The following is a 24,173-nucleotide window of genomic DNA, read 5'->3' as shown; positions in this document are numbered from 1 at the left end:
CACCCTTTGGGAGGAAGGGAGCACTATGAATTGAATGAATGAATTTTATACGGCTATAGCTGCACACTTTATTATTTTGTGCAAGCAATGATGCAATTGCCTTTGTACTCAGCAAGATTTTAATTTTTAAAAGGCTACACGAAACTAGATGAGGAATGGCTGTGTGTGTGTGTACGCACGCGTGCGCACACGCACACACACACGCGTGCGCGCACACACACACAGCCCTCTCTCTCCAGAGCCCTGGCAAATGTGAAAGCAGGAGGAGATTAAACTGGAGCTGGTATAAACAAATATATCAAAGGGGAGGGGGGATTCTGCAGGACACCTAGAAACAGGAGAGACAGGGAGAGAGAGAGAGGAAAAAATAACTCAAAGTGAAGCAGAACTCCATTCCTAAATGCTGCCCTCGTTTTGCCAACACAGGCTAAGTTAGCAAGGCTGGCAGAACTTCCCCCTGGATTCACTCCAAGTTCGTTTCTCGCCTCCCAAATCCAACCCTTAGCAGGTTAATTCAAAACGTTTCAAAAATGGCATTTTAAAAAAAGGCTCAAAGAACAGGAAGCTCTCCTTACAGGTTTGTGTAGCCCCTCTTTCCCCTCAACGGGGGAGGAGGAAAAGCATTTTTAAGGTCTATGTGATGTGGGGAGGGGAGAGAGAAAGGCTGTGGATGGCAGCTATAGGAAATGGGGGAGGCATTCCCTGGACCAGGGGGGGAAAAAAGAGTTCTGTGGGAAGCAAACTGGACAAAACAATGCTTTCCAAAAGACATTTGGAAATGGATGGCCCTTTTTCTGCTGCCCAGCCCTCGCTCCCCCCTTCTCTTACAAGGGCCATGGGGCGCCTTGCCAGCCCCCACCCCACCCCCGCTGCCTGCTGAATATTAACAGGATCTCACCACAGCCAGTTCATTATAAGTCTGAAGAGGCCCTGTGCCACTTCTCAGCGCATCCTTCCACTGAATCTTGAATAGAGTATATTAAAAAGAGAGAGAGAGAGAAAGGTTGTATCAGCCTGTCAGTTGGGAGTGTTTTTTTTAAAAAAGAAGAAAAGAAGAACACACAGACAAACGAACCTCAACAAAACCTCCACAAAATATAATGACTAATATGAGCCCCCTGGAAGATTTCTGGTTTAGAAGCACCTGGCGACAGCAGAATAAGCAGAAACAGCCTCTTATTGTTTTGCCCAGAGGAGATCAGAAGATTTAAAAGGCAACAAGCAGCCTTATTGGAAGTTCCTGCAACTGAATTGCTGTGCTTTCGTCAGAAACGTGCTTGCACAGAGTTTGCTGGCTTAAAAAACAAGCACACTGTCCCGCCCAATTTTTGAGGACAAGAAGAAATAAAAGAGAGTCTCTCTCTCTCTCTCTCTCTCTGGACTTAAACTATATGTGATGCTTGCTGCTGCATATTTTTTTTAAGCCACTAATAGCAGGCAACAAGGAGGGATGATTTTCATCAGGACCTTTCCTTCCCTGCCGAAATTTCCCATAAAAATCGCCTCCCACGGCTGCTATCATTAGCATGGAAGGAAACGTGGTTTTTTGGCACCAGCGGAACGTAAGAAGACTCCCCACTGGAAAAGACCAATGGCCCAGCTCAGGCATCCCCAGCCTTTGGCCGTCCAGATGTTCTGGACTACAATTCCCATCATCCCTGACCACTGGTCCTGTTAGCGAGGGATCATGGGAGTTGGAGGCCAAAACATGTGGAGGGCCGCAGGTTGGGGATGCCTGGCCCAGCTGGTACAACAACCTGGTCTGTCACAGAGGCCAACCAGGTGGCTATGGGAAGTCCGAAAGCAGGACCTTAGCACAACACTCTCTCCCCACTTGCAATTCCCACAACTGACATTCCGAGAAACATTGACCTGGTCATGGGGGCTAGTAGCCATTGAGAAGCCCTATCCTCCATGAATGGGAGCTTCCCTCTTGCGGTTAATAGCAGCCGGAGGGGGAGAAGGCGGCCAAGAAGAAAGGTTTAACCTCTTCCCACGCACTGTTGTTCTGATGAAAATTCCTATCTCTGCCAAGCGGCTGCTTTTTTAAAATAAAGAGGGAGCAGCGAGTGCCGAATTTAGCATCACATCCAGTTTCGGCCTTCTGTTCCAACTCTGAAAATGACAAAGCAATAAACACTTGAAACTCAAAGAGAGTTCGGAATATCTCTTTTTAGGATTTCTTTCTCACGTTACATTTTAGCATCCCAAGGTAAGTTGTCGGAAGGGGGCGGCTGGGGTTGGCGAAGGTATCCTTGCATCACAGGGGGTTGGGCTAGATGGACTTTGGGGTCCCTTCCAATTCTATGATTCTATGAAAAGTAGCTTTAGTAGAATTGCAGGATAAAAGACTGGGCCATTAGCAGCAGAACCTTAGGATTTCCTGCCCTTTTTGTCAGGGTCTTATAAGTGAACAGGTCTGCAGAATCCTTCATTCTTCCTTATGTGGGAAGAACTACTGTAACCGTTCCTACTCCTGGCTAGTGGGATGGAAGAACCACAGCTTTTTAACAGAAAGATAGAGCCAAGCTACAAAATCAGATGCCTCATGAAATGCATCTTTTGCTTGACATCTTAGATTGCAGAAGCGATCAAACACCTGAATGATCCCCGCTTCCATATAAAAACTAGCACACTTGTAAGAACTGCACTGTGGACAACTACAAGGCTTGACCATTCAGTAAAGTTGGGTATCTCTTTGTTCTTCTGGCAAAGAGTGCTCTCTCTCTTTTAATTTACCTACATATTTATAATCCACACTTTTTTATATACATAAAAAATCAAGACAATAGTACAACGCAGGAGAATAAAATCAGCATAAAAACATCAATAAATACTGATTGGCTAAAAAAAGAGAATTCATGTTGCGAAGGCCTGTCTAAACAGAAGAAATCTGGATGGAAGGGTGGTTCCTGCCAAACCTCTACTGGCAGTGAGTTCCACAAGACAGGGCCTGCCACGCTTAAGGCTCAGTCCCTTTTCACACTTTACAGTACATTTAAACAAAATCTCTCATTTCTGAGGTCCCAGCATTGCAAGACTTTGGTATCAGGACTGGCTCTTGAAATTGCCTTTGCCATGTTGATGTTTCCTCTTTCAATGTTCTCTCTCACACCCCTCCCTTGGGTCTTCATCCACTCTTCTTTTCTAGACCTGCTTTTAAAATGTGTGTGTGTGTTTGTGTGTGTTCTTGTTTCCACTATGTGAGGTTCTCTTCAGTTGTGCTTGCCCTGAAAATGAATAGAGAGCTTTCCTAGTGCTTTCCCCTCAAAAGCCACTAAAAGGAAATCAACAAAGGATCTGGGCAACATAGCATGTCTAGGCTAGAATCCATCTCCCTGACCTGCTAGCATCTTGAAAGCACAGGAGCTGTTCTGTTTCGTTTTACTGAAAGGCAGGGAGCATCCAAGCATTTAGAGCAACGAGGTTCAGCAACGGGCACCTCTGGGCTGTAGCTCAGCCAATGAGCATCTGCTCTGGATGAGCAAGGCTCCAGGTATAATCCCCAGCATCTCCAGGTAAGGGCTGTGAGAGATTCCCGGAAAGATGCTGCCAGTCAGCTAGATGGACCAATGGTCTGACTTAGCATCGAGGAAGCATCCTAAGCAGCCTTGATTCCCTTTGTTTTGTCATTTCCAGGAACGACTCTTAAGTCTGCTCACTGTTCCTTCAACCTGCTCATGCTCTTTCTGAAGCTGGAAGAACAAGCAGCTGCAATGCAATTAATTACCCCTCCGTGTGCTCTGAGCAACAACTGTGCTTCAGACTAAGGGGCGGATTTCATGTCCTCAAGGATCAGGGCCACACTGCAAGGCACCCGCTGCTGCATGGGAGACTTTAAGAGGACTAGGCAAATTGACGGAGGGTAAGGCTATTAGACGCAGGTGGCGCTGTGGGTTAAAGCCTCAGCGCCTAGGACTTGCCGATCGAAAGGTCGGCGGTTCGAATCCCTGCGGCGGGGTGCGCTCCCGCTGCTCGGTCCCAGCGCCTGCCAACCTAGCAGTTCGAAAGCACCTCCGGGTGCAAGTAGATAAATAGGGACCGCTTACCAGCGGGAAGGTAAACGGCGTTTCCGTGTGCGGCTCTGGCTCGCCAGAGCAGCGATGTCACGCTGGCCACGTGACCCGGAAGTGTCTCCGGACAGCGCTGGCCCCTGGCCTCTTAAGTGAGATGGGCGCACAACCCCAGAGTCTGTCAAGACTGGCCCGTACGGGCAGGGGTACCTTTACCTTTACCTTTTTTAAGGCTATTAGATGGACGCGGGTGGCGCTGTGAGTTAAACCACAGAGCCTAGGACTTGTCGATCAGAAGGTCGCCGGTTCGAATCCCCGCGATGGGGTGAGCTCCTGTTTCTCAGTCCCTGTTCCTGCCAACCTAGCAGTTCGAAAGCACATCAAAGTGCAAGTAGATAAATAGGTACCGCTCCGGTGGGAAGGTAAACGGTGTTTCCGTGCGCTGCTCTGGTTCACCAGAAGCGGCTTAGTCATGCTGGCCACATGACCCAGGAGCTGTACGCCAGCTCCCTTGGCCAATAAAGCGAGATGAGCGTCGCAACCCTATAGTCGGTCACGACTGGACCTAATGGTCAGGGGTCCCTTTACCCTTTAGGCTATTGGTGGCTAGAGACAGCATGTTCCTGTATACCAGCTGCTGGAAGGGAGAGCACTGTTGCACTTATATCCTGTATGTGGGATTTCCACAGGCATCTGACTGGTCACTCCAAGGATTGCATGCCTAGATAGGCCACTGACCTGGCCAGCAGGGCTCTTCTTATGTAGACTTCTGAGCAGCACTTGACACTGGGGCCTGCCCCCCAAGTGTTTGAAATTCATTGCCATACGGAGAGATAATTTTATTAGTGTTGTTGGAAAAAGAACTTTGTGGGTTTCTCTATCACCACCTCTGCTTCTCTCTTTGCAAACTGGAGCAGCTCATTTCTAATTGTTCCTTCCGGCATCTATATTAGGGCTGCCAGTTCTCTGCCCTGCAGAGCTGGAGGATAGGAAACTTCCCCAAATCACATTGGTGTCTAGCTGCGAGGAGCTCTCCAAGATGTCAGGCAAATATCCTTCGCACATCACCTGCTACATGATAATAATAATAATAATAATAATAATAATAATAATAATTTATTATTTATACCCCGCCCATCTGGCTGGGCCTCCCCAGCCACTCTGGGCGGCTTCCAAAAGAATATTAAAATACTATGATACATCAAACATTAAAAGCATCCCTGAACAGGGCTGCCTTCAGATGTCTTCTAAAAGTCTGGTAGTTGTTGTTCTCTTTGACATCTGGTGGGAGGGCATTCCACAAGGAGGGCGCCACTACCGAAAAGGCCCTCTGCCTGGTTCCCTGTAACTTGGCTTCTCGCAGTGAGGGAACCGCCAGAAGGCCCTTGGTGCTGGACCTCAGTGTCCGGGTAGAACGATGGGGGTGGAGACGCTCCTTCAGGTATACTGGGCCGAGGCCGTTTAGGGCTTTAAAGGTCAGCACCAACACTTTGAATTGTGCTCGGAAACGTACTGGGAGCCAATGTAGGTCTTTCAAGACCGGTGTTATATGGTGTTATATGAGCCTTTCTCCTTTCCCTTCCTCCCCCACAACAAACACTCTGTGAGGTGAGTGGGGCTGAGAGACTTCAGAGAAGTGTGACTAGCCCAAGGTCACCCAGCAGCTGCATGTGGAGGCGCAGGGAAGCGAACCTGGTTCACCAGATTACGAGTCCACTGCTTTTAACCACTACACCACACTGGCTCTCAAGTAAAGCTCCAAGAAGGGCAGTGGGTGTGATGCAATGCATCAGAAACACAGAACATGGTACTGGATTCAGGATTAACATGGTACTGCTTATTCTGCTCCCACAAAAACTCAGTATTCATAAAAGGAGCGGACAAGCTTCCTGTTCTTATGGCTGGAAAGGCATGCTTGAAAGTGTGTGGTTAATGCCTCCTGAAATCTCAGCAGCCGGAGAATTGATAAACAAAGACTTCCTAAGCTTGGTTGGCTAGGTGGGGGGAGAAAAACAGGAGTCCAGTGCCTTCTTTTTTGTCCATCCCCACTTCCTAACGAGAAAAACCAGGATAAATTAAGTAACACGGAAATGGGGAATAAATTAAACAAGGGAAATTATGCAAGTGTGCTCATTTTTGCCCTGGCATATGGACATTGCAGAACTGAACTTTTGTTGATGCAGAATTTTAACTTTACTTGTTTGAGCAAAAACACGATCCTGCCCTGCACACTGGAAGCAACTACAAGCTAAAGGCCGCTGCTGCAATAATTAGTTTCAATGAGAGAACGTATCAGCTTGCACACATGATGATTTTCACACCTCAAATACCTAAATTTATCCTTTGCATGGGAAGTAACTGAAAGACAAATTATTTTGGAGGAGAGAGGTGGAAACCTGCAATCAGTTTTGCCTAAGGAAGACATGCCCCATCAGCCTATGTAAGCAATAAGTCTGTACTTGCAGGAGATAACGGGTGTGGCTTCCATTTGTACGACTAGTGTTGTACCTTTGGCAGCGGCAGATCTGACATAGGAGAGGAATTACAAGGAACATCTTGATGCACATCAGGAATGGTGCAGGGCGGGATTGTTCAGTAGCAACACCAGTCCAGACCTCAGAGAGATTCTGGCAAACGAACCATACCAGGATGCTGGTTGTGCATCAGAAGGCATCCGATAAAGAACCAACTCATTATTAAATGTGCATTGCATGAGTTTGGTTACGCATTGGTGCAACAGCTGCCATTGAAAGGACTTGCAGATTTACACCTACAAGGCTGGCTTTGAATTGCATGTAGGGCACAGGCCCTTTTCTTTATTTTAAGCGGGCTTTGATTAGGTCAGTAGTTTCAGAGGGCTGCTGTTTCTGCTCTGCTCTGCGACCAGAATTCCATCAAGAAGGCATCAAAAAGCAATGCAGACTGAAAATGTGCCCTGCCCTCTATGGGAGCGAGACAACGGAGTTCTTGGTTTGTGTCCAGATCACTGCACATTAAAAGCCTGCACACAGACATTATATTTTAGCATCTGATTGCTCTGGTAACTGCCGGGTTCACCTCTATGAGAGATGCACACCCATTAGAAGGAACTAAAGATCATTCTTTGCTAGGGTGTGACTGCTGCCCAGCTCCAACATAGCAGGAATAGAGGACAGCTTCTGAGCATCTCTGGCCCATTTGCTATTCTAATTATTTTCAGCCCAAAGAACATCTTGCTAATGGATGCAAGCTGCTGAACACTTTGCAGGTTTTCTTCCATGCCTTCCCCAATATGGAGGAAGAATGGGATAAATCCCAAGTACGGAAAAATAGGGATTCCTGAGCCACATGACTTTGCCATGAGCTTTAGTGCTAGGCTCCTAAACAGTTAAGTTAGGGCAACCTAGGAAATCTGGAATATTTTTTTCCAGCCCTACTCGAGAGGGTAAAAGCTGACACCCCCAATTCTTTCATGCCAACTGCTGGGGCATAGCAACAGCTTCTCAGCCAAAATTAACGGAAAGCCTCAAGTTAGTTTTACACTTGCTTCCAGGATGCTCACAATTGCTTAGCACATTCTTAGGTGTCACACACTCACAACTATGCTTTCAGAAACTGCATCGGCATTGTTTTTTTAGCAGGCTGTGTGAAAACTAGAGCTGTTGTTTCATTGAATAGTAATAGCCATGCTAGCGCAACAGAACATTATTTACTGATAGTTTGAAATAACTCAAGCCAACGTCATTAGCAACTTTTAATCAATGCCACAAGGGTAGATGTATTCTGGTGCAACAAAAAATATGACAAGAGTGCCTGGTGGCATCTAAAAAAGACTATGGCTGCAATCCTAACCATGTCTACTCAGAAGTAAATCTCAATTAATTCAATGGGGCTTACTCCCAGATAAGTGGGGTCTGTATGATAGCCTAAAATATTTTCAGCAGCCTGACCTCACTTTCTCATTTTATTCCCTCTGTCTTCGGCCACATTCACACCATACATTTAAAGAACTTTGATACTTCTTTAGACCGTCATGGCTTCCACCCAAAACCTGTGGGAGCTGTAGTTTGTTTAGGGCAGGCTTCCTCAACCTCGGCCCTCCAGATGTTTTTGGCCTACAACTTCCATGAGCCCTAGCTAGCAGGACCAGTGGTCAGGGATGATGGGAATTGTAGTCTCAAAACATCTGGAGGGCCGAGGGTGAGGAAGCCTGGTTTAGGGTGTTGACAGTTATTAGGAGGCCCCTATTCCCTCATAAGGCTACAATTCTCAAGAGTTCCCTGTGGAGAGATATTAACTGCTAAACCAGGATCTGTAGCTCCTGAAATGGAATAGGGCTCTCCCAACAACTCTCAGCACCCTTAACAAACTGCAGTTCCCATAATTCTTGGGAGACAGCTGTGACTGTTCAAAGTGGTATCACAGAACTTCGAATGTATGCTGTGAATATGGCCTTGATGCCCACAAATATACATATCTGTGAATAAGCGTTCCTACATTATATGAATGGGGCTCTTGTCCCTGAATGTTAGGACTTACAGTAAATCTTCAATACAAGAAGAGAGGCATTTCCCGGTGCTTACTCAGTCCCTTTCTTCACCCTACTCTACCTCAAGCCAATAAAAAGTCTGTTTCTGCAACCAGAGATGGTGATGATTATTAAATTTGTATACCACCCTTCATCTGTAGATCTCAACATAAAAACACAAGATAAAAAACACAAAATGCATAATAACAAGAAGAACAGGAACAAACCAATAACCCTCTCTGCCCACCCCAAGCTGAATCTTACTTCAACACTAATAATAATAATAATAATAATAATAATAATAATAATAATAATAATAATTTATACCCCACCCATCTGGCTGGGTTTCCCCAGCCACTCTGGGCGGCTTCCAACAAAATATTAAAAATACAATAAAACATCAGACATTAAAAACTTCCCTAAACAGGGCTGCCTTCAGATGTCTTCTAAAATTATGGGACAGCATCTTCCACTACATCTGAGAGCAACCAGCTACCTTTGGGGAAAGCAATAACCCTGTCCTCACTGCCATTAGGAGATGGAAAGCTTTCCACAATACATTGTTTGGTTTAATCCAAAGAAAGGGCACTTGTAGACTCCCAACTCCTAACCAGAATGGCCAAGGTCACAGATGACGGGAGCTAAAAGTCCAACTATTTCTGGAGAGCCACAGTTTCTCCCACCACCAGCAACCCGGGTGTGATCAATAATATTATCAAAAGGATCTAACCTTGAAAAGCTCATGTTTAGGACTCCTGTGATTCAAAATGGGAAGGAGAGGTCTACCACCAACACATTCAAGTAGGAAAACGGGAATCTTCCATTGACTCAGGAAATGCTAGCCTGACTCCTGCCTGGGTCATGTTGTGGGAAACCCCCAAGATATCTGCTGACCAACATAGTGGATGGTGTTCCTCTTCCTACTTGGGACACAATGAGCAAATATACACGAGATGGAATTCCCAATTGTGTTTACATATTTTAGTACAGTACTAGAATTTTATTATTCCAGAGTTGCCCTGAATTATTAAAAGCTATTGATTGAAGGATATATCTTTGGAGCACTCTCGACTTCAGACACAAAAAACTTCTTCCAAACTCACAGCTGATGAAAAATAATTTCAAGTCCTAGGCCTCCATTTTTAAAAGCTATTATCAGATCCTGCAGACCTTTCCAATTCCTAGATGACAGCATCAAGAGTTTAAGAACCCAAGCAACAAAGCAACTGGAATTTTTCTAGCCCTATCTTCAAGTGACCGTTAAATGGACCTTTGTTTCTTATTCCAAAATAAGAGCACCTCATGTTTTTCTAAGGCTGAGGTGTCGGTGCTAAATGGAAGCAGACCCCAAGGAGGGGGAACCTTATCTACCAGAACCTCATCAAGAAGCCTCAACGAAGGATTAACTCTTAAGAGAACTTCACTACCACACAGGCATCCTCATCTTTGACAATACACACATTGTACCATGGGAAGAAGAACCCTTGTACTTCAAATCCTGCAGCACTGCTGTCCCTTTAACCCAAACTTCACCAACCTGGTGTCCTCCGGATGTTTTGGACTACAACTCCCATCAGCCCCAACCAGCATGGCCACTTATTTGAATTTCAAGGAGAGAGAACAATGCAAAATCTCCTTTTAGATTTTGAAAACAAGTCCGCAACCTGTATGCTTTTCTACCACAGTCAGCTCCATGAATGGCACCCTTCACTTGAATTTCTCTGCCATTAATTCTGTGCACCAAAATGGTATTTTGGTAATCTCCATCTACCCTACACACACTTGATTAGTCTTCTGTTCGGTTCCTTTCCCACAAGGTTTAGTTCTCACCCTTTATGCCTCTTAATTAAAAAAACAACAACACCCCATAAAATAGTTTCTGCCTATTTTTCATCTAAAACAACCATATTTTATAATTAAATAAGAGGGTAGGTAAAAGAGCTCAGGAAATAATCACAAATTACCAAAACCTGATAGATGGATTCTATTCAACACTTATACAAAAATTTTAATTGTCCGAACTGTTTTATGTATATGATTTTGTTGCAATCCTTAAAACAACCACATAAGGTACAGTATATCATTATTATAATCACCATGTTTCAGATGAGGAAATGGAATCTGCTGAGGCTGTGTGGCTTGAATGGAAGTACCGGTAATTTCAGGAGTTCCAACACCAACGGTAGATTTGAATTTTATAGTTCAGACACTTAATTATTATGCTACATGCTAAACCACCACATACTGCAGCCTCTCACATGCTTTTTCGGCTCGCGTAGAGCTTTTATTTCTACTGGTGGTTTCCATTCTTCCTTTACCAATCCCCTTCTCCCTCTCTGATCTCACAATAACCCATCAGCACAGGAGCTGATGGAAGTTGCATTCCCAAATATCTGGTGGTCCCCGTGTCAGGGAAGGCTCCTCTAAGCCAACCAGACTGCAACATACATCATGCAAAAGATGACTTCAGCATCCTACCTCTTCTGAATTCTCCGTGCCTCCATCTTTGCCACTGCCACTGCCGCCGCCACCACTACCACCACTGCTGCTGCTGCCGCTGCTGCTACTGGCTTTCGTAGTGCTTTTAGTAGACTTTGGAGGGTCCTAAGGAGGAAAAGGAACAGGAAAAAAGCACATTCAGATGCACTGTTTTACCAACAGCTTAACAAAGTTCATGGATCCTGCGAGGCAAGCGTCATGAAACCCCGACAGAAAAGGAGGACACCATCCCATAAATAGGCTCCTATACCATGCTCTCCATGTCGGTGCCCAAGAGACACAAACTTCCTGGCGTAAGAGAAAGGTCTGTGTACGGAAACACACTGATCATCATCCAAGTGCTTCTGCTAGAACGATCAATTCTCTTCCCTTTAAAAAGGGCACCTGACTCTATTGAAGTCCCACCCACTGGTGGGGCGCAGCTGCCTGTTTTGCAGCCTGTTGCTCTCTCTGCCTTAGCCAGAGCAGCCGAGTCCCTCCATGGGAAAGGGCTTATCTGCCAACAGCAAGCAAATGCTAGTAAACTGCTATTTAGAAAGCAGTTTGCAATGCAGGCAGAGAACAAAGACTGGAGGACAAACTGAAAAGAGGTTCTCAAGCTGCGGGGAGGGAGCTCCATTCAACTGGTGTGTGGACAGTCAACAAAATCTGTATTCGGCCTATTTTTTCCTCCCTAACACAGACAGAAGCCGTACTGACCAAGGTAGAATTCAATGGGGCTCTCTCTCAGGCAAGTGTGTACAGGCTACAATCTAAACGAACTTCATCACAGGTAAGGAAAATACATTTACCAGTTGTATTAAAACATATTTCGCAAGGGAATTTGACCTGCGCCAAGGCATATGTGATGGGCTGCTGCGGAAAATGATGCTTTAGTGAGCCTGTGCAGCAAGTGGTTAAGAGTACTGGACAAGGACTAGGCCGGGGTTCAAATTCTCACTCAGCCATGAAGCTTGCTGGGTGACTTTGAGCCAGCCATTCACTCTCAGACTAGTCTATGGTGCAGGGTTGCTTTGAGGATAAAATGGGGAGCAGAACGGGCTTGTCTGAGGAAAGGTGGGATAGAAATATTAACAAATAGTATCCATGCTGCAGGACCACTTTTGTTTTTTGCTGTGAAATGCATGTGTTTGATAACCATATTGTGAAGATAGATAGATAAAACTTTATTCGCATTAGCCAATGGCCATAGCAACAGTAAAACATTAAAGTATACTCAGAAAAGTAAACTTGATATAGGAGCACAATTTAAAGTCCTGAATCAGCCATCAGTTAGTGGCCCTTATTCCGATTGCCCCTGCTATGAACCTAACAACCTTTGCTGTTATCTGTTATAACCATACAGTGGTACCTCAGGTTAAGTACTTAATTCGTTCCAGAGGTCCGTACTTAACCTAAAGCTGTTCTTAACCTGAAGCACTACTTTAGCTAATGGGGCCTCCCACTGCCGCCGCCGGAGCACGATTTCTGTTCTCATCCTGAAGCAAAGTTCTTAACCTGAAGCACTATTTCTGGGTTAGCGGAGTCTGTAACCTGAAGCGTATATAACCTGAAGCGTATATAACCCGAGGTACCACTGTATTGTGAAGAGATTCTGTGTTGTGCCTTTAGGTCCATATCCACTGCTCAAATAAAACGTGGGAGAGATCATCAGGAGATTTGGGCTGAGTGTTCATCAGTATGTGGATTATACCTCTCATTTAAATCGGAACCAGGAACTACCTCTGACGGTGACTTGGAAACTACAATTAATCCCAAATGCAGTTGCTAGACTGGTGACTGGGAGCAGCCACCAGGGTCATAGAACACTGGTCCTAAAAGATCTACATTGACTCCCAGTATGTTTCCAAGCACAATTCAAAGTGCTGGTGTTGACCTTTAAAGCCCTAACAGCTTCAGCCCTGTATACCTAAAAGAGTGTCTCTACCCCCATTATTCGGCTCGGACACTGAAGACCAGCTCCAAGGGCATTCTGGCCCTTCCCTCATTGCGAGAAGTGATGTTACAAGGAACCAGGCAGAGGGCCTTCTCGGTTCCGCCTTGTGGAACGCCCTCTAGTCAGATGTCAAACAGATAAACAACTACATGACTTTTCGTGGACATCTGAAGGCAGCCCTGTTTCAAGAAGCTTTTAATGCTTGATGTGAGGTCCCCCCCCCCCGTATATTGCTGGAATCCGCCCAGAGTGGCCGGGGCAACCCAGTCAGATGGGTGGGGTAGGTACAGTGTTAGAAACTAAGATATGAAGCTAGGAGCTAAATGGCACCTTAAATCTAGGTTATGGACACAACAGCGTAATGTCTAGGCACACTTTTTTAATAACAAGAATAGAAAGCTGAAAATGAATGAACTGCAGCTAAAACTTTATGTTCATTTTTCGCAGGGTCCAGTCCTTCCCCTGCCCACCCCCCTAATATTCTTAAGAGGGTCTCTTCTCCAGTCTTCGGAGAGTAGCTGGAAGTGAGGAGGCAGAAAAAAGGTCCTCCTTTCCTTCCACTCTGCAGTTTTAATATGAAATTTTAGGGACAGTGCTGCACCCAGAGCTCAGAAAAGGCTCGTGCTAATGAAATTCCCTGTCACAAAATGAGCCTAGGACAATGGGAGTTTCGAACACTGGTGAGGTATAAGAAAATTATTATTATTTACATGTTCCTGCTTCATGAAGGTGAACATTAGTACACAGGAACAGGTCTTGTTCTAAGTTCAAAGCCATCTAAAGCCTGGCAGCTGTTTTCCAGGGTTTAGATAGAAGTCTTTCTTGGCCCTACTAAGAGCTTCTGGAAATTGAACATGCAGCCTTCCCTATGCAATGCATGTCCACTTCCACTAGCAGGAATGTTGCACTCATGAACCTTTAGCTCAGCATGCCAACATGCCCCACTCTGCATACTTCCTCTCTGCAACTGATCCACACATTTGTGCCACATGTCGTATGTCGCACAGAGGCGCCACGCCTACATTGCATGTTACATGAATTTGCACATTACTTCTGGGGTGCTAAGTCTTTCAGACTCTGCTCCGAATCCTAGACTCTGCAGGTTTATTTGTGTTCTGCATACTTCTGCAGTGTACAGCAGTTCACAGGAGTTCTGTCTTCTATCCCCTTAAAGTTATGCACAAATGCCTGGCCAGTGTCTGCACAGGATTCTCTGTGCACTCCCACTTAACACCCAGAGACCCACCAGGTGCTTACACTACCTATACAGCCTCCTCTACATTTGCACATAGCGCACACCGGAACTCTGTGCCCTGCACAAAATAACACAATCAAACCTTTTTTTCCAAGATTCTTCCTCTTTACATCTTTACATGCACATGCACACACATCCTTCCTAAATATCATATCGGCAGTGCCTTTCTACATGGGCCTTGAATTTGCCCCACTTCCACTCCCGCCGCTTGCCTAAATCTGCATTTGCCCCGGTGCCACTTAGGTGTGGTTGTGATGCACTGCGAAAGGCAACAATGACTGTGTGCTCTTTTCCATAACTTTGTGCTTGAAACGCAAGGGTCCGATTTAAAGGGAGCAATCTGTCCTTAGGCCTCCCTCTGCTGCATGGCAAGACAAGTGTGAGGCCTATTGTGCTTGTCTGACCTCCGAATGCAACACCAACACACACACACGCGCGCATCGCGCACACGCCTGCACAGGGAGCCCCCGAACCGGAAGCGATGGACGCGAAGGAAGCATACAAAGAAGCGCAGCGCATCCTCCGCTATCGGTGCGCGCACACTGCATTCTAGGACGCCCAGGCCCAGATCCGTGTTGGGTTCCCCCCCCCCCCCGCCTCCGGAACTGCCACGGAGACCGTCACTACTAGATTCCCTCTTTCTCCGCAAGCAAGCAAGCACTCAACCCAACCCAACCCAACCCCCCCCCCGTCCGTGCCATGCAACGGCGCTTGCCTATGCACCATGCTGCGATCGCCTCTTCTCCTTCCCCCCCCCCTCGCCTTACTCTCGGCCTATGCATTTCCCCTTCCACCCCGTCCAGGATGCAACGGCCTCTTGCCCGTCAGCACATTTGTGTTACGCCGCCGCCGCCGCCACCCTCCTCAGCCCGCCTCTCCCCAGGTGCAAGGCTCCTGCACGAGTGCGGACATTTTCTCCCCCGTGTGGGTGCTTGTCTGCCTGCGCGTGTGCGCGCCTAACTCAGGGGGCCCGTGCTCAGAGGCAGTTAACAACAAACGGGCTGTGCATTGTCTGACCAGGGCATCTTTTCCTGCAATTAGATTTAAAAGACAGATAGAAAGACATATGTGTTTGTGTGCTTTGTGTGTATGCTTAACGCACGGATAACAAATATGCTGTGCATTGTCTGGCTTGTGCGTCCTCCCCCCACCCTATATATATGCATTAGATGTAGATACAGATACATTGTTTGTTTGTGTATGCTGAGAGTGTAGTAACAAATATGCTGTGCGTTGCCCGGTCAGTACCTTCCCTATATATATGTGAATCAGATATTGATATAAAGATGTGTGTGTGTGTGTGTGTGCGCGCTTGCTTAACCCAAGAGGCCCGTGCTCAGGGGTAATAACAAATATGTGGTGCATTGTTTGGCCAGTGCGCCCTTTCCTACATAGGATATACATACGTGTGTGTGTGTGTGTGTGTGTGTGTGTGTTGCAAACCTAGACCTGCAGGTGTGTGTGCACTGATTTGCTCGTCCTGGATGTGTGTGTGTGTGTTGCACAGGCACACGGATCCTGCGTCGAAGCCCCGGGCTGCTGCAAGTGCAGCTGCTTCCTGCCCGCGTCCTCGGCCCCCTCGGCGGCTCCACTACGGGCGGAGGCTCCGAGCTCGGATGCCGCCAGGCCCCGGGAAAGGCTTTGGCGCCCGGGCGCTCCCGCCCACCCCACCGCCCCGGCCCTGGGGCGGGGTGGCGCCAGAGAGAGATGGGGGGTGGGCCGGCCCCGGGGCGCCGCCGCCCCCCGCTCGCTCACCTTCTCTTTCTTCAGCTTGTAGGGCATCCCGGACCTCGAAAGCGCTCGCTCGGCCTCTCCCGCCGCCGCCGGCCCGGCCTCCTCTCGTCGCCCTCCCTCGGTTTCTCCTCGCCGCCGCCGCCTCCTCCTCCCTCCCTCCTCTGCGCTGGGTTGGGTGAGCCCCCGATTGGACCCGCTCGGCCCAACCTGCCTGGCAACCGCCTCGCTGCTTGCGCTTCATAGGCCGCCGGCGGCCGCGCCGATTTTTGCCATTGGAGGGCCGGTTTGAAGGGCAGCTGGGGAGGGCGGGAGGAGGCCGCTGCCGGTTTTGCAAAAAGGCGCCGCCGCGGTTGTGGGGAAAGCGGGTGGGATTGGAAGAGGAGGAGGAGGAGGAGGAGAAGGGGGGCGAGGGGGCTTCTCTGCCGCCGGCTGCTCGGGGTGGAGGGGCTGCCGGATTATGGATATAGGTCACCATGGCTGCTTTGAATAAGTTGGAAGGGTGTGGGTGCCGCGACTGGGCGCCCTTTTGGGAAATAAGGGACCAACGGGGGTAGTGCAGCGTGCAGGCCTCTTTCTTTCTCTCTGTGTGTCTCTTTTCTGTGTCATTGTCAAGGAGAAACGCCGATGGAGAAGGCAACCCCACGAAGTGAAAGGTTGCCGTGAATGAAGCTGCTCCCAAAGAATGGCAACTGCATTGCAGTTATAATTCTTTGCACATGCACACACACACACACACTTTTAAAAAGTGCCAGCCATTAAGAATGTGTCGGTCGCTGCTCCTTCAAGTACGAGGTTCTGCTATTATATGAAGCGGCAATTTTTTTTTTTTAAATGCAACAATAGGAGGAACCGCAAAACAGATTTTAAAATAATAATAACAATTGAAGACTGTTCTAGGAAAATGGGGGTTATACAGCCCAACTCCTACTCAAGATCCACAGTCCGTCAGAGAAAATAAAATTGAGAGAGGACCGGAACAATAATTCAGGACCTATTTAAAATTTCAGTAGACCCACATGAGAGAGTTTAAGCGCTGCTTAACATTCCTGTTGAAACTGATGGGGCTTAAGTTAGCTTAGCTTTGGCTGGTTTGTGCTCAACTTTGTCAGGAAAGAATGAAAGTGAAAACGAAAAGGCTGAAATCCTAAACACAACGGACTAGAAGTGAGTTGGGTACAGTATTTAGCTCTGAGCTCCTTGGAGAAAAGAGAATATAAACTGTAACAAACAAGAGCACTTAAGATCCACAATCCACTATCCTGATGCAGTTAAAGACATTTCCAGTGGATCCAGATATGAATGCAAACATGGGTGCCCCAACAAAGCAAGGCTGCAATCCAATTGGCGCTTAACCTGGGAGTAAGTGCCACTGAAAGCAATGTGACTTGCTTCTGAGGGGAGACAGAAAGACTTGCACTCTATTGTCTGATCAATATCTAGGACTAGGCAAAAAAAATAAAAAAAAATTGAACCATTTTCCAGGAAAATATTCTGAAATATGCAGCAACAACATAACAAACTTTAAAACTCCCAGTAACCTTAAAATAGTATGTACAAACTGCAGCAAGTTGCCCAGTACAATAATAAAACAATATAGTCAGAAGAAAACAGCACCACTATTTTAGCAGCTCAGTTAAAAGCATTCCATAAAAGCAGCAATGAACAAGTGTGTCTTCAAGTGAGGACTGCTTAAAAGCTTGTAGAGAGTTGGCACAGCCTTGCTACAAAAAAAGGCTTATGGGGCTGGAGCTTTTATTTTAGGAAAAAAATATTATCCAAGGAGGAACATGGTAGAGTTTTATAAAATGATGGAGAAAGTGAGTAAACTTATTCCTCCTTCCCTGTGAAAATAGAGTAAAATGTGCGGCCAGAGTCTGCAAGCTGTACTGAATTCAGTGGGGTATGGTAACATCTTAAAATGTGCATAGGATTACAGCTTTGGTTGCTAATTTCAGGAATTTTAAAAATGACTTGTTTGCACAATGCATAATTAATTGATGGAATTAATTGCTGACAGATGTGGTGATATACACTAGCATAGATGGCTTTCTTTAGAATTAGATGAATCAATGTTCATAAGCTTATCAATGGCTACTAGTCACGAGAGGTGCATAGAAGTTTCCTAGACTCAACCTAAGTAGCAATTACCGGTAGCTTCATCATACCCAACTTAAGAGCTTCACAGGGACGCTTGAATGGGTGCTGTCAAAATGCCTTTAGATGGGCCTCAAACCAGGACTCTTCAGCATACTTACCAGGAAGAAAATATGGCATTTACATTTCTATAAATATGCTTAAAACTGGATGTAGGTCTGACCCTGCAAAGCAACTATCCCATGGAGCACAAGATCCATTCAGGTGGTCCACAGAAATATTTTGGAAGAGTTTAGGGTATCTGCACTTGATTTATTTGTTCCTGATAGTGGAAATTTAGGCCATTTTGACACAGGCTAGATTTATCAAAGAGGGGACCAAAGCCCTGGTTTAGGATCTGTGATTTTTATAACAGTACTAATTTCCCCCATGAAATCTGCCAGTTAAAGGTACCATTCTCAGTGCCCCAGCCTGGGGCTGTGATTTTCACAATATAGTGATAGTTTTGACAATAATGCTAGTGCTGAAGAGGGGGGAAAGTTTGGTAAGTGGTCAGCTGAGACCCCCCAGCAATTTTGAATTATCTGTGTAGGAAAGTGGTTTAAGAACTGCTGGTTTAGTTCCTAAGCTCTCAAACTGAATGGAGGGAGGACATAAAGCTTTTATTGTACTTCATACCAATCTGCTAGCCAGATTTCAACCAAACAAAATGACAGTTCTCGATAAGGTGTTTTTAAACAAAAAAACCCCCACACAAAAACCCTAAATGTTTTAATTATTTTTGCAAGAGATACATAAACAAGCAGAGCAATATAAAACAAACATCAACAATCATACTGCAGTAAGGATACAAAATAAACACTGGGTGATCATCAGCAAACTCTTATATCACAACTAAAATGAAGAGATCAGGAGATCATTATCAGGACTTTCAATAAAGAAAATGTGTTTCTCATTTTTTGCTTTAGTTTTTTTGTTCTCTAACCCAAAGACCAATGGTGCCTTGGAACTGTATCAAGCCAGATAGATTTCTGGGAATCAGGTGGAAGGTTTAGACCACTTCATTAGATCACATAGGTTATAAATGGGTGCCATGTACCATCAAACAGGCCCTTTTTATTTCATTCCCCTTAGCTGTCTGTTGCATTCAGCCAGTTTTTCTCCTACTGCCAGATTCCAGGCCTTTGCCACCAATTGATAATAAGGTATGACAAATGTGTCACAATCTCTAAGCACGCAGCCCCTTAATAATAATAAAAAGGATTGAAGGTCTTGTAAACTGCATTCTGCGTTGTTTCAGGGAATATGGACATGCATGTGAGACTAGGGTGCATCAGAATAAGTTGCTTATCTATTCAAGGAAACAGAATACAAACAGAAACCTATGGGCAAGACTGGCCATGGTAAAGCAGTTGCCAGAACTGACAATCTGTACCTCCTATCTGGTTCTTTTCCCAGCAGTCATTGGGGAGGTGCTGTCTGTTCTCTGAACTCTTCATGCCCTTGGAGACAAAGGAGGAGGGAAGCTTGAGTGGCTGGGGAAACCCAGCCAGAAGGGCAGGGTATAAATAATAACATCATCATCATCATTATTATTTATTATCATTAATCTGTTGCAACCTCAGTCCCCACCTCTTCTGCAGCTGCCTGTCCTACACCTGCAGTGCTTTCTGCCTCTTCTTCCTCTCTCTCACTCAAGCCTGTTGCTTGTTCAGCATCCAACCATTCTGCCCTACCTGTCATCCTCTGACCTGTCTTAGTGCCCCACAACCACTCCCTTGGTTCCGAGCCTTCCTCTGCTGCTGCTGCTGCTGCTGCTGCTGCTGCTGCTGCTGAAGAAGAAGAAGAGTTTGGATTTAATATCCCATTTTATCACTACCCAAAGGAGTCTCAAAGCGGCTAACATTCTCCTTTTCCTTCCTCCACAACAAACACTCTGTGAGGTGAGTGGGGCTGAGAGACTTCAAAGAAGTGTGACCGGCCCAAGGTCACCCAGCAGCTGCATGTGGAGGAGCGGAGACACGAACCCGGTTCACCAGATTACGAGTCCACCGCTCTTAACCACTACACCATGCTGGCTCCCAGTGCTGAGGCTTCTCTGGTTCTCCCAACACTCCTAGAGCCCATTTTGGGGGATGCAGGGGGAAGAGAGGAGGAAAAGCCCTATTGTCCTGCATGACTTCCATTGACAAGGGAATCCTACCCTTTGGTTCTAGTAGATATTTAAATGAGGTTTTAGATAGGGGGATTCAGCCTGATGTGTCTTCCCAGGATGGTGTCTGTGTCATAAATTAGTCACATTTATTTGCTAAAAACCTGTGGTCAACACAAAAATATGGGCATAACCAGCCTGAAAGAGATATATAAGTACAGATGATCCCCAGCACATTTTACTCCATTTTGTAAGGTACATTTTAGTCTGATCTGATTGGTTAAGAAACTTTAAATATGTTACTGTATGTATATCAATCAACTAGTGTACCTGAAGGAGCTACCCCACCCCCATTGTTTAGCCTGGACACTGAGGTCCAGCTCAGTGGCCTTCTGGCGGTTCCCTCACTGTGAGAACTGAAGTTACAGAGAACTAGGCAGAGGGCCTTCTCAGCAGTTGCACCTACCCTGTGGAATGCCCTCCCATCAGATGTCAAAGAGATAAAGCAATTATATGACTTTTTGCAGACATCTGAAGGCAGCCCTGTTTTGAGCAGCTTTTAATTTTGTTGTGCCCTTTCATATTTTGTTGGAAGTCACCCAGAGTGGCTGGGGCAACCTGGTAAAAGGGGTGGGTTACAATACATACCTACTGTATCATCATTTCCTACTGTCCAATAAAGAAACAAGAATCTCTTTCAAAAACCTATCCCAAGAGGATTACATAGGCAACAATAAAACACACAGTGAACAGTATCTTCCCCCTCTCTCCAGCCACCAATGCCCAAACCATTATTTTCAGATATTGCATTATATTTCCCCCTCTAAATGTCCTGTGGTATAGGGTTAGGATCTCAAAGCGGAAAATACTTTCCTCGTTACACCAACATAAAACTTTAAAAAACTGTAATTAAATCATATCAGATTGAACATAATAATAACACGTTTCAGAAAAGGGCAACCAAAATGACCAGGAAGTGGAGCAATTTGTCTATGGGGAAAGGTTGTAGCATTTGGAATTATTATTATTATTATTATTATTATTTGGTTTAAAGTAAGAGGTGACATGACAGAAGTTTATACAATTTTGCACGGCATGGAAAAAGTAGACAAAGAAAAGCTTCTCTCTCTCTCTTATAACACTAGGACCTATGGACATCCAATGAAGCTAAATGTGGGAAAATTCAGGACAAATAAATTCTTCTTCATGGATCAGAGTTAAAACTTTAACTTTAAAAGACATCTGAAGGCAGCCCTGTATAGGGAAGTTTTTAATATTTAATGCTGTATTGTTTTAAACACTTGATTGGAAGCCACCCAGAGTGGCTGGGGAAACTTAGCCAGATGGGCGGGGTATAAATAATAATAATTATTATAATTATTATAATTATAATTATTATTATTATTATTATAGTGAGTAAAGCAGTGACAGCCGCCAACTTGGGTGATTAAAAAAAAATAAAGATTGGAGATCTTCATGGCGGAGTATCAATGTCTACTGTTAATGATGGTTGTGCTTTATCTCCACAGTTAAGATGCAGCAATGCTTCTGAATACCAGTTGCTGGAAACTGCAGGAGCGGAGAGTGCTTTTGTGCTTGGGTCCTGCTTGTGTGAGAACAGGATGCTGGACCCCAGCAGGGCTCTTCTTATAAAATAAGAAAGGGCCTACTCTTTACTCATAATATACCATAGGTTTATTTTGAGCTACAGGAGTAACAGCCTTATAAGCATAGAGAATCAGTCTGTGCTTCACTTTGTTAGCCCAGTTCTATTGGAAATTTGCTCCAAGTTGGGGCTGTTGTTTTCTTTCTCTCTCTTACCTCCCTTTTAAGTATTTAAACCAGTACAAATGGAAAACAACACGAACTTTGGACAATACTGAAGAAAAGCCAACCTAAAATATTACCATGGAAATAAGGACTGCCGCGTGGTAGGTTCCATAATGACCTCAATTAGACATTTTGGATAGTTTCCAGTTTCACAATATTTGCCCAACCCCCACTGGCAGACCGTTAGACATCTGCTCTTTTATTTTTGTCCTGCTTTGTTTCGTGAAGATTTCCACCTCCTTTATTTCCTTCAGTTTGGCATCACTATGTATTCTAGCTTTCCTTCCCCTTCCAATTTAAAATAATTATGTTTGGGAAGCAAAATGGCAAATGTCGCTTCTTGCCAAGACTTGACATGACTACTGAGCAATAATAAATGGAGCACTGAAGGGAATGGATACACAGAGCAATGTAGACAGCTCAGCAGGCCACAGAATACCTTAGGGGAGCGTAAATGGCTTTGGCTGCTGTCCACAGCCCTTCCAAAAATACTTGCACCTGAATGGCCTTATTTCCTTGGATAGATCCTCAACTTTAGCCTCGAGCATTGTAATAAGAAATGGTGTCAACCTTTTGTTCTGATTGCCAGGGGCTGGTATGGGGAACCTCTGGCCCTCCAGATGCTGTTGGACTACAACTCCCATCATCCCTGTCCATTGGCCATGTTAACTTGCAATGATGAAATATGAATTTCAACAGTATCTGGAAGCAGTTACAGATAGGTAGCCGTGTTGGTCTGCCATAGTCAAAACAAAAAAAAATTCCTTCCAGTAGCACCTTAAAGACCAACTAAGTTAGTTCTTGGTATGAGCTTTCGTGTGCATGCACACTTCTTCAGATACACACTGTGTATCTGTGTATCTGTGTATCTGAAGAAGTGTGCATGCACACGAAAGCTCATACCAAGAACTAACTTAGTTGGTCTTTAAGGTGCTACTGGAAGGAATTTTTTTTGTTTTGAGTATCTGGAAGGTTGCTGATTCCATCCCCCTCCCAGCACAGAGCAAGGAATGCAATGGGGAAAGCAAAACAATGTACATGTTATGGTAGGAAGAAAGAAGGAAGTGCTTGAACATGGGAAAATCTGAAGCAGGGGAGGTAGCAATTGATTTGTTCCCTGCACATCCTTTGAGGACCTTAAGGCAGCATACACTTCTCTCATTTTATCCTTAAAGCAACTCTCTGAGGCAGGTTAAGCAGAGAGATGATGATTCAACCCAGATTTTTGCAGTTTGAGGCGAGGCTTAGTTGCACAACACAATGGTTTTGTCATAATTATTCAAACTTCCCACTGTCTCAAGGACTAAGAAGTTCCAGGACAACCTTACAGAATAATTTCTATTGTTGGGAAAAGGAGTACAGGAAACCTGTGGTTGTTGTTTTTTTAAAAAACAACCCTATATATTTATTTACAATTGCCTAGATTGATCAGATGGGCAGCAAGTAGGGACACAGATGGGCTCTACTAATTTTAAAGCAGCATCAGTCCACAGAAGAAACAGCAGCTCCCCTGGAGCTCTCTTTGGCCAGATTCAAATTGCACATATATTTTCCTTTTTAGTCCTGGCTATACAAGTACTTGAGGCTTTAGTTACATTCAGCACCTGGCTTTAGATATTAATGATGGGCAATAATGAGCACAGAGGGCAATTATTAGCTTTTATGGTTTCAGTCCTATGGTAACTTACATGCTTGTATGTCTCATTGAAATATGGGGCTTACCGCTGAGAAATTATGTACAGGATCAGGCTGCATTGCAAAACACAATAAAAGCATTCAGTTCTGATTCCATCAACAATTCACCAGTATTCTCTGCCATTAACAGCAGCATTTCACAGGGATTCAGGTTTGATTCAACTATTGCTAGGAGTTTGTTTCAGTTTGCCTATCCCCAGCTCAGCTCTATAAATAACTGCAGGGAACTCTTACAGTGTTATTGTGGGAAAAACATTTGGAGGAGGAGGTGTTGTGGAGTGTGTGGCATACCGGACTAAGGTAAATTTAGTCCATTATCATTTAAAACAGGATCAAGTTAAGCATATATAACAATATTTATAAATTAAAAATAAAACTCTGGAAAGAAGATGCCAAGTGCTGCTCCCCACTGTAAATTTGTCATTGCTGTTTAGTCGTGTCTGACTCTTCGTGACCCC

The 24,173-nt window shown here is 45.2% G+C and overlaps 1 protein-coding gene across 4 annotated transcripts in view; it reads right to left on the bottom strand.

Moving 5' to 3' along the window:
* PPP2R5D (protein phosphatase 2 regulatory subunit B'delta) overlaps positions 1 to 16,111 on the bottom strand; it is a 64,061-nt gene extending 47,950 nt beyond the window's left edge. For all 4 annotated transcript variants that reach the window (XM_079968699.1, XM_079968702.1, XM_079968700.1 and 1 more), the window contains exons 1-2: positions 15,966 to 16,111; positions 10,999 to 11,124 (exon numbers count right to left, since the gene is read on the bottom strand). In XM_079968699.1, coding sequence (XP_079824825.1) covers positions 10,999 to 11,124; positions 15,966 to 15,992 — 153 coding nt within the window. In that variant the 5' untranslated portion in view covers positions 15,993 to 16,111. The remainder of the gene's footprint in view (positions 1 to 10,998; positions 11,125 to 15,965) is intronic.
* Positions 16,112 to 24,173: the final 8,062 nt, after the last annotated feature.

Source organism: Podarcis cretensis, assembly GCF_951804945.1.
Source record: "Podarcis cretensis genome assembly, chromosome: 3".
NCBI lineage: Eukaryota > Metazoa > Chordata > Lepidosauria > Squamata > Lacertidae > Podarcis > Podarcis cretensis.
Note: the sequence above shows the minus strand (reverse complement) of the source record. Positions and strands in the feature narration are given on the sequence as shown.